The sequence below is a fragment of the Prunus avium genome, chromosome 8 (assembly GCF_965620075.1).
Source record: "Prunus avium chromosome 8, drPruAviu1.hap1.1, whole genome shotgun sequence".
Lineage (NCBI taxonomy): Eukaryota > Viridiplantae > Streptophyta > Magnoliopsida > Rosales > Rosaceae > Prunus > Prunus avium.
In genome coordinates, this window is record NC_142291.1 from 26034850 (window position 1) to 26050857 (window position 16008).

Sequence of the window (16008 nt, forward strand, 5' to 3'; positions counted from 1 at the left end):
TTCGTTTGGTGGTGCGATAAGCCCATAGTACTCCGGGGAGTTCATCCACCCATTTCCCTTCGGCGCCTTCTAGCCTTTTCTTCAAGCAGTCTAATATGACTTTGTTGGATGCCTCAGCCTGTCCATTTCCTTGCGGATATCTCGGGGTGGACAGGTGTTGCTTAATCTTGTATTTTGCGAAGAAGGCGGTGATGTGCTTGCCGATGAATTGTGAGCCATTGTCGGTCACCAGTGATTGTGGACAGCCGAACCGGCAGATGATGTTTCTCCAGACGAATCGCTCCACATCGGCTTCTTTAGTAGAGGATAGTGCTTCGGCCTCGATCCATTTAGTAAAGTAGTCGGTGGCAACGATCATCATGTCTTTTTTGGAGGGTGCTGGTGGCAGAGGTCCCACTAGGTCGATGGCCCATTGCATGAATGGCCAGGGACTATTTTGTGGATGGTAGACTTCGGCAGGCAAGCTAGGAATTGGCTTGTATCGTTGTCAGCGATCACATTTCTTGACATATTCGGCTGAGTCGTGGCGCATGGTTGGCCAGAAGTAGCCTACGTTAAGAGCCTTCTGAGCTAGTGATCTGCCCCCAGAGTGGTTGCCACACTCGCCGTCATGAATTTTGCAAAGGACCTCGAGTGTTTGAGGGTACTTTATGCAGGTAAGATGAGGGCCGGAGTATGATCTGCGGATGAGCTTGTTGCCGTGCATGTAGTATCTCGCGACTTTCTGCTGGACTTTTCTGGCTTCGGACTTGTCCTTTGGTAGATTTCCATTCCTCATGTAGTCAATGATGGGGTCCTGCCAGCTGGGGTCCTCGTCAATCTGCATTGCGTCGATTGGCTCTATTTCTTCAATGCTTGGTCGGTCTAAGTGTTCGACCGGGATGGAGCGTCTGAATTGGGTGTCCAGCGCGGACCCTAGGCTTGCCAGGGCATCTGCATGCGCGTTCTCTGCTCGAGGCACCTGTTGGATGGTGAAGGTAGGAAACGCCTTCAATAGCTCTTGGACTTTGTAGAGGTACAAGATCATCCTTGGGTGCTTCGCCATGTATTCACCTGACGTTTGATTTGTGATCAACTGGGAATCTGAGTAGATGGCTAGCCTCTTTATTGCTAACTCCTTTGCCAAGCGCAGGCCAGCGAGCAATGCCTCGTATTCTGCTTCGTTGTTCGAGGCTGGGAAGCCAAGCGTGATGGCTTGCTCTAATAGGGTCCCATCCGGGGTGATGATGACGACGCCTGCTCCTGCTCCTTTTTGGTTCGACGCTCCGTCTACGCGCAGTTGCCACATGTCTGTGGGTTCGTCAGGTTCATCAGAGGTGTCGTCTGCTTTTGATTTTTCCTTCTTATGGTTGACCAGCTTCTCTTCCTCGGCTGATGAGGTGAATTCTGCCACAAAGTCTGCTAGAGCCTGGGCTTTTATTGCAGTCTTTGGCCGGTAGAGGAGGTCATACTGGCTTAGTTCTATAGCCCATTTCATGAGTCGCTGGGAAGCGTCAGGGCTGTGAAGTATTGATCTCAAAGGAAAGTCGGTCATGACGATGACTCGATGAGCTTGGTAGTAGGGTCGTAACTTTCTCGCGGAAACTACATGGGCCAAAATAAGCTTTTCCAATTTCGGGTAGCGAGTCTCTGCATCGAGGAGAGCTTCTGACGTGTAGAATACCGGATGTTGGGCCCCTAGTTCTTCTCGAATGAGAGCTGAGCTAACGGCCGAGTTGGACACTGCCAGGTATACGAACAAGTCCTCGCCTGGGACTGGTTTTGAGAGCAGGGGAGGTGAAGTGAGGTAAGTCTTCAAATTCTGAAAAGCTACTTCGCACTCCTTATCCCACTTGTCTCTTTGTCCTTTTTTCAAAGCTTTGAAAAATGGTCTGCACTTGTCGGTAGATCTCGAGAGGAATCGGTTGAGGGCTGCTGCTCTGCCCGTCAGACTTTGTATTTCCTTCATTGTGGAAGGTGACTTCATCTCGAGAATGGCCTTGATTTGTCGTGGGTGTGCCTCGATACCTCGTTGCGTGACTAGGTATCCCAAGAATCGACCGGAGGATACACCAAACGTGCATTTACTTGGGTTCAACTTCATGCGGTACTGGCGTAGCAAGCTGAATGCCTCGGTGAGGTTTTTGATGTGATCTGCACGTTTTGGGGCTTTGACTAGCATGTCGTCCACGTAGACTTCCATAGTCTTGCCGATCTGCTCCTTGAAGATTTTATTCACGAGTCTTTGGTATGTTGCTCCGGCGTTCTTTAGCCCAAAGGGCATGACCTTGTAGCAGTAGGTCCCTCTCTCGATGATGAAAGAGGTTTTCGCCTTGTCATCCTCGTGCATCATGATTTGATTGTAGCCGGAGTAGGCGTCCATGAAACTGAGCAGCTGATTGCCGGAGGTGGAATCCACGAGTTGGCACTATGCCAAAAAAGGGCTTTAGCAACGGATAAAATCCGTTGCCTATTACACATAAATACCGTGGTATTGGTGACTGTTGCCTATTCCTATGTAATAGGCAACGGATATTCTCCGTGGCTGTTTATCACTTACTACATCGGATATCAAGTAAACTCCGATGCCTAAATGATTTCCGGGTGCCAAAAAAAGGTTGACTTCTGATGCCTAAACCCGAAACAGCATCAGTACTTTCAAAAGGGAGGAGGCTAAAGAGGTCTAACATCATCAGTAGTTTTAAAAGGGATGATGCTAAAGAGGTCTAACAGCATCAGTGATATCTACTATGCTGATGCATATTATCAATTACAACATCGTAGAAACATATAATGGTGTTGTGAATTATGTTATACATCATCGCTTTTTTTATTTTGCGGACATGAAAAGCCTCCAATAGTGCTGATGGTTACATAAATGCTGATGCTACTTTTTGTTTTAGGCATCAGTGATAATAGATGTTTGGTTGTTGTTTTTATCTTTCAACTTCAGTTATTTCTGGAAAACTGAAGTTGTTATAAACAATAGGCATCATTTATGTAAGGAAAGGGTAGGTATTTTACTTGTTTCACATCACACTTTACTTAGTTACTGTAATAGTATTTAAGAAATGCCATACTTTCTTATATAAGCAAAATACTTGAATGATCCATACTTGTCACATCCAAATCACAAATTTACCAGCCCTACACCACAAATTATCCATACTTGTCTATGCATAAGCAAAATACTAGCTAGAAAGACATGTAAAATGAAGGAATGTTTAGCTTAATCAAAAAGCCATTCTAGGACATGACTTGCCAATTCTTCTCGCACCTCATCCAATTCCATTTGGGTGTATGTGTCCTTCCTTCTAGCTCTATACTGGAAAAAAAAAACACATAGAATGTAAACACAAAATATGAACATAAGCTTAAAAAGTGCAAGGTACTAAATTTGCATAAGATATGTTGTCACTTCAAATGAACCAATATGCAAATTTATGAAATCATATTGGTGAACAAGAAAATCTAATTTGTCAATCAATCTAATTAGATAACAAGAAGTCATTAATTGGATCCCACTTCATGTTTAAACTAGCAATTAAATGATCATGTGATGGGGTAGAGAGTTGGACAAGCACAGCTAGCATTTTTTCTCAATTGACAGACCTAACTACCAAAAAAACAGAGGCACATTGCTGTGAAAAAGATTTCAAGCATATTATTTTCTTATAGATGAAATTAAATTCTTAAATAAATAAGCCATGTACCATAAGTGCAAATATATACCAAGTAGGCACAACATTTAAGAGTAAGATAAGAATTTATAAGCCATGTACCATAAGTGCAAATATATATTATTGTCTTATGATACAGAGATTGAAAGCCAGCCATGGCATGATCAACAACTAAACACGCAACATCAACTGGTTCAAATGGATGCTTTAAATATCATGCATGACATATGCATGCTAGCAAAACTTCAACATCTAAATTGGTTTTAATAAAGACCCATGAACCTAGGCATGCTTATAAGATTCTTATATTGAGATACTATCATCACTGTAGTTAATGCATTTCATGTTACAGCATGATTCAGACATAAAAGCAGTGGTTTAAATTAGTTGTATTCTCATTAGTTATTCCACAAAAATAGCATATGAAAAAAAAAGAGTGAGAAAACCCTGATTCATCATTCTCCTCCCCATACACTGATTCATCATTCCTCATTATTTTTATGTTAGTAACTGACAAATCCCTGTATTCACAACTCCTAATAGATATGTGGGGATGTCAGTTATATAGGCCCTGTATAATGTGTACAGGTGAAAGAGAAGAATGTTGTTTTCCCCTCTGCTTAGGAGTGAAGCAGATTTTTAAATGACCATATATCATGGTGCACTATGAGTATTCTATTGAAACTCATGTGTTCCTTCTCGAAACATAAATTATTTCCAAAATGCTATCAAGTTCTAACTGAACAATAGTTTGACTTGATAATGACCAACAAGAATTGTAGATTGAAGATTTTTTCATGAGGATAAGAAAAGATCTTCATGTATTCATTTCAACTCAATCACTTCAAAACCACCTTATTTGAAAGTTGTTGAAACACAACCAGGATTTGAAGAAAATTCTACTTATAAAATTATGGAACTTATAAATGAAGTTTTAACACTCAGTTCAATCCTAGTATTAACCAAAAATACCTCTGGCATCCGATAAAATTTCAATTCAGTTTCTATTGGACACCATCCAAGTGTACAATATAGATAGTTTTGACATGTCTTACAGTATCCGAGTGTACCTCAAAGATTTAATGGAGTGTAGAAAGTAAAAATTATTTCTTTAATTGAAAATGAAGGTCAAAGTATGATTATACATACTAAGTGGTTGACTTTGCCGGTCCAGAACATCCTCCATTACTTGAAAATTTTTACAGTCCAATGGGTCTTCTCAAATTTCTGCACAAACCCAAATGAAAGACCTCAATAAACACGCAAACTTCACGGGAATTGTATTGAAATTCCAAACAGAAGTAGAAATTTCGTACATTTCAACAAATATAACTTAAACCAGATTCTTTGCTGGTTTGGTTACTAGGAAATGTCCAGAAAAGTTCAGAAAACCAAATAAAAGATACAAACAAGGAATTACAGTCGGCTCAGATGGAACACCTGACTTATCTCTTCTTCGAGGAAGAAAACGCAACACTTATGGGAACATACCAAAACCCAGGATTAGTTTGATGAGGACAGAGAGATTTCACACTTCCTGTGTTCCCCATCAGTATTGCAGTACAATTCTTTTCCTGAATATCCAATACCTCGATCTAGAGGAAAATAAAAAAGGCAAGGAAAACACAATCACTAAGAAACTGAAAAATAGCACACAGTCAGATCAAGTGAAGACAAATAATCAAGCCCATATAACAGTCCAACCTCTCTAAATAGGAGAACAGAACCCCTGGAAAAAAAATATATCATCTATCAAATAGAAATCAAACAAAACAACCCTAAAAAAAATAAAGTCAGTCGCAAGTCAAAAAATTGCAATCGGTACATAAACCCCAAAAAACAAATTAGCATACAGAGAAAGTGAAATAGATACCTTGGATGGGTCTCTGAAACATTGTTGGATTCGTCACTCGATGCTCGCCAAATCCCTGTACGAAGTAGTCGCCGAATCGACCTCTGACAGAATTGCTCAGAACCCAAACCCTTGAGCCTTCGCAAGGAGGGAGAGAAGAGTTCGAGATCAGAAACGACTGAGAGCCAGCCATAGGGTACAGTCACGACTGAGAGGTCAAGAGCAGAGAGAGAACTTTGTGTGCTTCACGATTTTTTCTTTTTGAGAGTTAAGAGCAGAGAGAAGAACTTTGGGATTTTTGACAGGGAGAGAAGAGAGATAGAGAGAGAGAGTTAGGTTTAAGACTTAGTGAAATTTTTTGAGGGAAAAGGATGAAATTTTTTGGGGGGAGTTGACCTGGGTATAAGGCATCGGTCATTGAAACTTTTACTTTAAAAAAAATACATGAAAGATATATGGCATCAATTCAAATATCGATCGATGCTACTTCCATATAAAGGCATCGACTCAGATTGCCCAATATTGGTTGTGATGTCTTTACACCTCTATGGTCTCGGTTTTTATAAAACTGAAGCCTAAGAGACTAATAGCATCAATTTCATGTTTTCCGATGCCTATTAAGTGTTGCCTAAAGTGAATTTTGGCATAGTGTGGTCGATTCTCGGCAATGAGAAGTTGTCTTTTGGACATGCCTTGTTGAGGTCAGTGTAGTCGACGCAAACTCTCCATTTGCCCTTTTCTTGTTTTGCTACCAGAACAACGTTGGCCAACCACTCCGAGTAGGAGACCTCTTCAATGAAGCCGGCTGCTAGGAGTTTGTCGATCTCGGCTTCAATGATTGCGACCCGCTCTGGGGCGAAGTTGCGTCTCTTTTGTGCCACTGGCTTGCTGGCAGGGTTGACGTGGAGGCGATGGCAGATGATGTTTGGGTCGATGCCTGGCATGTCTGACGGCGACCATGCGAACATGTCCTTGTTGTTCTGGAGGAAGGTGGTCAGCTCCGCCTTCTCATCTGGGCTTAGGCGCGAGCCGATCCGCGCTTTTCTGTCTGGCTGGTCAGGATCCAAGGGTATTAGCTCGACGTCCTCTTCGGGTTTCCATCCTTCTTCAGGGGAGACCTCCGGACGGATTTCCTCGACTTGGTCCTGATGCTTTGATTGCTATAAGGGGATAGCTATCCCCTTCCCCTTCTGGCTTGCTCGGTTGCTAGGAACGGGGTCTGGCTGTTCTGCTCCCTCCAGGTCTGCTTGATTCACAGGGAGGAACTGTGTTGGCTTGCTTTTCTTCAGCCCTTGAGCTGAGCATTTCCTCGCCATTGCCTGGTCGCTGTTGATCTGGCCGACACCGCCCCCAGGAATTGGGTAGCGGATTTTCTGATGAGTGGCGGAGGTGATGGTGTTGATCTTACCAATCCATGGTCTGCCCAGGATGCCATTGTAGGGTGAGATTTCGTCAATGATCATGAATGTTTGTGAGCTGATTACAGGTGGGGAGTAGACGTCGAGATCTATGGTGCCCACGGTAACCGTCGTTGCGCCATTGAAGCCAGTCAGCGACCTGGCTGATTTGTTGATCTTTGCTTCCAAGCCCATCTGTTGGATGACAGTCAACTGCAGGATATTGGCTGCGCTGCCTTCGTCCACATGGATTCGGTCGACCATGGCCTGAGCGATTTGAATGCTGACGACAAGGGCGTCGTTGTGTGGCATGTCGAGGCCGATCAAATCTTTCTTCTGGAAGCCGATCACTGGGTCGTCTTCCGCAGGTGGAAGGTCGGTCGAGACTTGGGAGATCACCGTGGCCTGCTTGATCTTCCTCTTCTTCTCTTTGCTGGTCAGCCCAGACTCTTCGGAGTCGGCTAGGATCGTGTTAATCCTTATGACTTTCTGAGGTGGCTCCTTGGCGGTGTCGCCATCCTCAATCCGTTGGATGGCCTGCTTCGCAATGAATTCCGTGCAGTGTCCTTCTCTCACGAGTTCTTCAAGGTGTGTTTTCCAAGCAAAGCAGTTGTTTGTGGTGTGCCCGTGTGCCCCATGGAAGGCGCAGCATTTTCTGGTATCCCTTTTGTCCGGATCTCCCTTCAAGGGTGGCGGCCTTCTTACCCAAGGTTTGTCCTTCACTTGGGCTAAGATTTGGTGTATGGGGATGGAGAATTTGGTGTAATTCTCTCCTGCCGTCGCGTCCTCTTTTGGGTGTGACCTGCGCTTGTCCTTGTTTCTGTTGCTGAACCCATCGTTCTTTTGGCCTGCCCTCTTGGTTGGTTGATCTTCTTGCTTAGTAGACTTCTTTGCGGCGATTCGATCGTCATCCCAGAGCGCATAACGTTCCGCGGTTGCGAAGACCTCTGCCAGAGTCTGGCTGGGAGCGATAGTCAGCTCGCGGTATAAGTCGTGTTCAGCTGGAAGGCCTTTCTTGAAAGCAGAGGACGCGATCCGGTCGTCACATCCTACGATGTTGGCCTTTTCTGCTTTGAATCTCTTGATGTAATCTCGAAGGGATTCGTCGGACTTCTTGCGTAGGTTGAACAGGTGGTCGGGGTTCTTCTTGATTGTCCGGTAAGACGTGTATTCTTTCGCGAAGACGTATGCCAACTCCTTGAAGCTGCTGATCGACCCAGATGGTAGGGTGTGGAACCAGTCCTGAGCTGCTCCCCGCAGGGTCATCACAAACACCTTGCACATTAACGCGTCGTCGGCTTTGTGGAGGATCATGACACTTTTGAAGTGTTTTAGGTGGCTCTCGGGATCGGAGTCTCCTTTGAAAGGAGTAAACGAAGGCGTCGAGAATCGCTTCGGGGGAGCCGCCTGCTCAATTTCGACAGTGAAAGGCGTGGAGTTAGCTTGGTCCATCTCCTTACTTAGGGCATCTTCGAAGTTCCCGCCGGCTCTCAAGTCTCGTAGTTGGTCACTCACAAGCTTCTTGACGTCTTCTGCACGCATTGCTAGTTGGACACGTGGGCGACCCTCGCGATTCGGGCGACGTTGACTGACCTCCTCATTGATCCGCAAGGTTCGAGCTTCTTGGCTGTGTTGCCTAGGCGGCGTGTTGGTGGACTGCGCTTGCGAGTGATTCTCCGCAGCTTGTCGACGAGAATCGGTCCTTCGAGAGTGAGCAGCGGAGCGCCTTTCCTCGCAATTCTCACCGTGAAGGTTGTCAGGTTGACCTCCTTGGGAGCCTAGCCTTTGAAGAATGTTCCTCGACGAGTGAACAGCAGAGCGTCTTTCTTCACGATCCTCATTGCGATGGTCGTCAGGCTGATCTCTCTGGGGGCCTAGCCCTCGAGGAGCACTCCTCTGCGGGCCTAGGCGGTCGCGGACGTGGAGTCGTGGGCCCTGCCTTCCTCGCATGTCGCTCTGAGTGTGGCTTGCGGATGCTTGTGACATGTTGGCGAGCTGATCACGTTGTTGTCCCTCTCCTTGTCTGCTCATGCCTGCTTGACCTGCTCGGCGCCCGTCGATCTGCCTGTTGGCGCAGTCGTCCATCATTCTCTCTTCGCCCAGTGGTCCAAGGCCAAGGTTTTGAGCTAGATTGATTTGGTTGAGAAGCTGCCTCATCAAATTGTTTTGGTCGTCCATTCTCAGAGCTAGCTGGTCAACTCTCAAATTGAGGTCTGCTTGACTTCGTGGATCGGGAGGAGAGAAGTGTGTGGAGCCCAACTGCATACGGGCTAGGGTTTCATTGGAGGTGTACGCAGGAGCTTGCGTCGAGCGCGGAGGCAATGGAGGGAATTGATGGAGTTGCTCCAAGATCGGGCCTAAGTCGGCGGTGGTGACGAGTCCACTTTGATGGGAGGTTCCACCATGCTCGGCGGTGGAGCCACGAGGGTGGCTAGATCCGGCCAAGGGGCCTTGGGCGACTGCGGTAGCCGGCGCGGTGGTGAGAGGTGGTGGCGCCACCATGTTGATCGCGGGATCATGGGTGGAGTGGCTTTGGGCCGTCGCGGATTGAGCCATTGCGGCGGCTTTGCCTCTCGTCATCTTGCTTCCAACCATGGTTGTTTGGAAGGCTTCGGTGGATTGGAAAATAGGAGGAACGGATTCCTTGAGCACGCTTTGAGTATATCTCGTGCTCTCAATGAAAGCACCAATTTGTGGGAGCCAATTTCCTCCCACGGGAATATTCGCCTAAAGATTCCTTCGTCTTCTCCGCCTCTCTTTCTCCCTGCAAAATGAATAACAATAAGAGGACCACACCCGGGGGGTGTTGGCCAAAGGCCCTCCGATGCCTAAGTCAGTTCAATCGATCTGAAGAGAAACGATAGCTAAAATAAGGTACGGAGTTATATGTGTTTATGGGGTAAACCGGGCGGCCGGAGCCTTATGTAAAAGAGGGAGAGAAAGGAGGTGGCTAGGGTTTCTGAGAGATAATTTCTGCAGAGTTTCAGTAGGAGTTTAGACGTACCCCAACCTTTGTGTGTAGCTAGGTATTTATAGGAGTCTCGGGAGCTAGGGTTTCAGAGGAATAATTCCGTAGATGGAAGGGAATTATTCCTCCCCAATTTGGCGAGATTTTACTTAATTAGGGATTTGATTTATTGATTTAAATCAAATCCCTAATCAGGATAGCAATCAGATCAATACCTAATTTAATTAGGTAACTCCTCCATTAATTGAGAATATTCGTAGGAATTTAAATCAATCCTCAACCTAATTAGGAATCATTCTATTTAATTGAGTAACCCCCAATTAAATTGAATAATTCCTGATTAGGTCAAATAATCCCCAAATGGAAGGAATTATTTGACCTAGGTTTGTGAACTAATTAGGTTCCCACAGATATCTTTCTTGCAAGAAGTGCGGCTACATGACGGTGGAGAAATAATTGGATACAAGATGAATGATATCATTCATGATCTTGCACGATATGTTGCAGGAAAAGAATATGTGGTACTTGAACAGGGTCGGCCACAAAATTGGTCACCAGCAGATATTCGCCACGCATCTGTTGTTTATAGATATGGCGCAAGAATTACAATTCCAGAAACTCTATATGAAGCAGAACATTTGCGAACTCTCTTATTGATCGGAGATTCTGGCTCGTTACAGAACGGAGATAAAATTTATTCAAGTTTTGAATACTTGCGAGTGCTAGATCTGAACAACTGTGATCTTGTTGATTTGCCGAATTCCTTGGGTGACTTGATATGTTTGAGGTATCTTGACTTGTCTCCAAGTTACCTGAAAACATGCAATATCTCTTTTCTTTGCAGACCTTAAACCTAATTTGTTGTCATAATCTTGAATCTTTGCCAATTTTGGAAAGCTTGACCAAATTAAGACATCTTAACTTAAGTGGATGTGTAAGTTTGACATATATGCCTTCTTGTATTAGAAGCTTAGGTCAACTTCAGACATTGCCACTTTTTGTCGCGTCGAAGGGATACCGTGTAAAGGATCGAAGTAGGAGGCATCTATGGTATTCCGGCGGGAATCCCCATCTGCTGTTGGGTTTAAATCTTTATGGGGAGTTGAATATTACTCGCTTGGCAAATATTACTCGCTTTGCGAGTATTACATATGGTGGACGTTGGAATAATCTTGAGTCATTGGGATTATACTGGGGTCTTATTCCGGGATTTAAAGATTCATTCGCCAAACCACCAAATGCCCCAACTGACGTACGTGTCTCAGGATCACATACAGCGCCACTAGCTGAAAAACTTCTTGAATGCCTGCAACCACATGAAAATCTGAAAAATCTAGTTATAAATGAGTACTCAGGAACCAAATTTCCTGATTGGGCTCTCCCAAATCTTGTCGCCGCTGATTTCACCAACTGTAGAAGTTGTGAATATCTTCCAGCCCTTGGGAATCTTCCGCTACTTAAGACACTTTCTCTGCATGGAATGGATGGGGTGAAGAAAATTGGTAGAGAGTTTTATTGTGACAGTACAAACATATGGTTTGCATCACTCGAAGAACTATCAATAAGTGATTTTGCAAACTTGGAAGAGTGGTCAAGTGCAAATGATGGAAATGCATTCCGTAGATTGAAGAAATTAACTGTAAAGAGTTGCCCCAAGTTAGCACATATACCGTTACCTCAGTCCCTTCAACATTTGGAGCTGCGGGATTGTAATCCAACGATGGTGCCCATAGCAGATTTAAGTTTGCTTTCTGTTCTTATTCTTGACAAAATTCCAGACCTAGTGTCTCTCCCGGAAGGGCTCTTTGCATCAGCTAGCCTGTCTTCCTTGAAGATTTTGTCTTGCCCCAAGCTTCATTCAATGCCTTTGCATATGCAAAACCTTGGTTCTCTAAAATCATTGACCATTCGTTGGTGTGGAAAGCTGTCCTCTCTGCCACAAAGTTTGCTGAACCTTAAAGCTCTAGAGTCACTGGAGATCAGTGACTGTCACAGTCTAACATCCCTGCCAAATTGTGGAATTGCAGGTTTGGTTTCGCTTCGAACTTTGTCCATTGAAAACTGCAGTAACCTGACTTCTCTGTCTTCAAGTTTGGAACAGCTCACATTGCTTGAGCACCTGACCATCATGGACTGTCCAAATCTTGGTTCTTTTCCAGCAGGTGTGCAACACCTCACCTCCCTTCGAAGTTTGATGGTTCTGAGCTGTACTTGGTTTGATTCTCTGCCATTGCAAAATGTCAAGACCCTGCACTACTTGGAAATTAGAAGCTGCCCCAATCTAACCTATTTGCCAGAATGGTTTAAGGATCTTAATTGTCTTAGATCTTTGATCATATATGATTGTCCTAATATAAAACTATTGCCACCGGGTTTCAATCTTCTCACTAAACTCCAGACCCTCTCTATTCAAGAATGTCCTGAGCTTGAGGAAAGATGTAGATGCAGTAGCGGTGAGGATTGGTCGAAAATAGCCCATGTCCCACATAAGTACATTGGATCGCCTCAGGTAAGGCGGTCTGGCGAAGCGAGTACATCGGGAAGCTCTTCTGTCCAAGTATCTTCTCAGTAAGAAACTTCTATTTCATGGTCATCAACAATCTATTATCATTATGGTAAGTCATTCCTCCTGGTGTTGTCACTGTTGTGGTGTGCTTTTTTATTTTTATCTTTATAGTGGATTTCTGTATTTCTATGTACAGGACTGTTTTGAAAATCCTCTTTGTATTGTATGGATTTCAACATTAATAAAATTTCAACGTTACTTGTCTTTTTGAATTTTGATTCTGTTTATTTTTGTTTTAAATAATGTATAGTCATATTGCATTGTTGTAGATTTTTGCTTGATAGTTGCCAATTTGCAATGCAACAGCAGAGTCACCAAAAGATGTGACATGGACTTTCAAATTACTGAATTCATGAAAGAAAGCTGTCATAACTGAAAATCTTTGTGCTTTATGCCCTCATCAAATGCAAATTTTGAATAGTTTCTGCTTCGGAATGTGAGTTTTATATGTTTTCGTACAATTCGTTGGATCTTTGTTGCTTGAAAATCTAAGGTGGGTTCGTTTAGGTCCAGATTGATCTGTGGTTAGTTTGTTGCTTGTTTGGCTTTAGCCTTTGATGGAATGTGATGAAATCTAACAGCAGGGCGGAAATTGACTTTTAAAAATAGTTCAAATGCTGAATTTTCTAAACAAGAGGTTAACGGGCAAATTTAAAGTATCAACCAATACGACAGTCTTCTTTTTATTGAATGACAAAGACGAACTTGAACAATGAAGACTAGCATTGACTTTGGTTGCAGCTTGGTCAAGCCATAATTCACCGCAACCAAAGAGCATTGCCATTTGCTTGCCCAGTTGGCCTGCCTCAGCCTCTTTCAGGTAATTCCTAGTACACCTTGCCCTCATCGTCAAGATTAAGTACTATCAGTGTTTTAATCTATTGAAAAGCTTAGTGGAATTACAAATGTAACAGTAATTTTTAAATTTCAGTTAATAAAATGTCCAGCAAAATTGTTTTATTTTGGTCTGCTTCTTCTCCTAGCTTGATGGTACAGAGACAGGAGAAAACAGCGGATCAACTTCCTTTTTTTGTGGCTTTAGGTCCCTAAGTAGTGATTGTTCTTTGCTTTCCTAGTCAAACATGGGGTCCTCTAAGGCTCTAGCCAAGAACAAAGACAGATTTTGGGTTCCACTCACCTTTCCTCCACTTACACTCCTTTTTGTTTTTTTTAAGTACTTTTTATTATAATAAAAAAGGTAGTGTAAATGGACAGAAGAGGAGTGAGAACATACAATTTCCAACAAATAGTGTGTAAATGGACAAAATAGGAGTGAGAAAATCAGCTCCCAAGAAAGAAAAAAAAAGGACAAAAGAGTAGGAACGAACTAAATGCTACTGAGAAAAAGATATTTAACCAAAACAATACAAGAAAAACATATTTAACCAAATCAAGACCAAAACCTTTAACAGATACAACTAAATCAATGCCAAACCCTCCCTAAAAAAAACACAGAAAAAATCAGTGCCAAACCCAAAAACAGAACACATCCCTATCTTACAGCAGCTTCCCGGTCTGACCATAGAATGAACTCGAGGTTAGAATAAGAAAATATCACTTATATTGAAGGGAATTATAGAACCAATAAATGTGAATTGACATCCAATTCAATCTGAGAGTCCCAGTCCTTTCCTGCCATACATAGTACCAGCTCAAGTGCTGTGAAGGCTAAATTCGTTCCACTTAATAATTGACTTTAATTTTTGGATCTTAGATCATTTTCTATTCTGTTCAGATCTTAAATCCTTTTCTATACTCTTCCTCCTTGGTTTGAATGTTAATTTTGTGGAGAAAATTCTAAATTTGCAGGTCCCAATTTATGCCAGAGCTCTGGATCTCAAGCACCTTTTAGATCTGAAGAAAGCAGGTGCAACAGATGCTATTCTGGAAAGTGCAGAGGTATCAGATTAATTGATTGCATTTGTTTGAATTATTGAATTTGACAAGTCGTTTTATGATGCAACTTTGTACCTGACTAAATATTTTAATGCATGCAGACAAGTTTGCAGCTGGGCTCTAAGCTTTTGAAAGGCTTGGAGTTATGTCTGATAATGTGAACTTTCTCCGTCAGCTCTTTCGTGATTCCACGGAGCTGCAAGCTCAAGAAGGAGTGAGCAAAACTGATGATAGAGAATTTAATAGTCTGAAGCCTATGCAGGTACTTGCAAGTATATAATTAACTGCACTGAAGTTACTTTGTTTAATTTTATTGTTCATATTGGTCTTCGGGATTCAGACCTGAACCTGATTGACAGCACTGTACCATGCCATGCATTTTCCTTTCCCTGGTTGAAAATTTTATTAGCTTTTCATTTTGAGATGTTTGTGGATAAACCGATCTTTCAAGAATGACAAGCATTTTAAATGGATTTATGAGAAAGCTATGTTAAGTTTCGCTGAGGCCCGATTTTATCAAGACATCATTCATAAATTATTCACAACACTCTTTGAGTGATTTTTCTATTTAGAATTCGATTTCTGAACTCATATGAACTGTCCATTTGGTTCTGCTAACATGCATTCCTTTCCCCCTAGTTCTCATTGTAATCTCTTGTATAGTCATGGTGGAGGAAAGTTTGAAGACGTAAACTTCTTGCATCTTCAAGTGGAGCTACTGGAATTACTACGTTATTTTTACAATTGGTTCCATGTATATATTCTGGGTTTGCATGCAGTAGGAAAGGACGATAAATATAACTAATGGGTTTGCTTGACAAGGTGAGGGTAGCCGACTTGATTGATGATGCGGTACCCGTTCCATCCACGTCATTAGAAGGAGAATCATGGGGGGCAACCAAGGAAGATAGTTCTTATATCTTGACAATTGAGGGGGATGTGGATGAAGCAAATCCCGAAAACAGTGAGCTCCAACGGTCTGAGCATGCAGAAGAGGAAGGAGTTTCACATAGTGGCTTAGAAACAGAGAACGGTTTTGCAATTAAATCACAAGATGTTGACGGATCAAACTCGTGTAACAACTAAAGATGAAGTGTAGTGTAGTATAGGGGGAAAAATAGTGTAAAGCTTGATTTTTCACTCCAGTGAACTCACAATTCCTTTGAAGGTGTCAAAAACTAGTCTGCTAAAATTTGTTTCAGGAAAAGTAGCAGGGGGTGCTAATTCTTTTTATCATACCACAGGCTTGTATATTTTTTATTCTATTTTATTTTTATATTTTCTGTCAATGCAAGAAATATAAGAAAGTTTTTGTTTCTTTTTCCTTTTGTTTCCCTCTTTCTAATTGTATGTTGTATCCTGAGTTTCAAGGTTGGTTCTTTGATGGGTTCTTGTGCGGAAGTTTCAATATAACTGTCTCATTTTTCTTTGATGAGCTAATTTTACATGTTCATCACATCACCATTATCATTATGTTGGGTTGGGATATATTCACATCACCATTATCATGAAAACATGGCAATCTCTCAGAAATCAATTTTGGATGTCGGGTTGGGATATATTATTGATGACGATGATTTTTTATTTTTCATTTTTATGTGCTTGATGATGATTATTGTTACTGTTTAAGAACAATTATTTTTAGAAATAATTTTAATTTTTGTTGACGT

At 42.7% G+C, this 16008-nt stretch overlaps 1 protein-coding gene, 1 long non-coding RNA gene and 1 pseudogene across 4 annotated transcripts; 1 reads left to right on the top strand and 2 right to left on the bottom strand.

Annotated features, from left to right (window-relative positions):
• Positions 1–487: 487 nt before the first annotated feature.
• Positions 488–1534, bottom strand: LOC148292404 (uncharacterized). The gene is made up of 2 exons (XM_088245805.1): positions 1043–1534; positions 488–961 (listed from the first exon to the last, which is right to left on the bottom strand). Exons 1-2 carry the CDS (start codon positions 1532–1534, stop codon positions 488–490), a joined length of 966 nt encoding a protein of 321 aa, XP_088101931.1.
• Positions 1535–3042: 1508 nt separating this feature from the next.
• On the bottom strand, positions 3043–5970 carry LOC110774131 (uncharacterized). Of its 3 annotated transcripts, XR_002529441.2 has the most exons (5): positions 5533–5970; positions 5364–5388; positions 5100–5254; positions 4809–4886; positions 3043–3304 (listed from the first exon to the last, which is right to left on the bottom strand). It is a non-coding gene; the product is annotated as an uncharacterized LOC110774131 (long non-coding RNA). The 3 variants fall into 3 exon arrangements; XR_002529440.2 differs by lacking the exon at positions 5364–5388 and having other exon boundaries at positions 5533–5961; XR_015826299.1 differs by lacking the exons at positions 5100–5254; positions 5364–5388 and having other exon boundaries at positions 5533–5941.
• A 7554-nt stretch (positions 5971–13524) lies between these two features.
• Positions 13525–15574, top strand: LOC110774135 (uncharacterized; annotated as a pseudogene).
• The last annotated feature ends 434 nt before the right edge of the window (positions 15575–16008 follow it).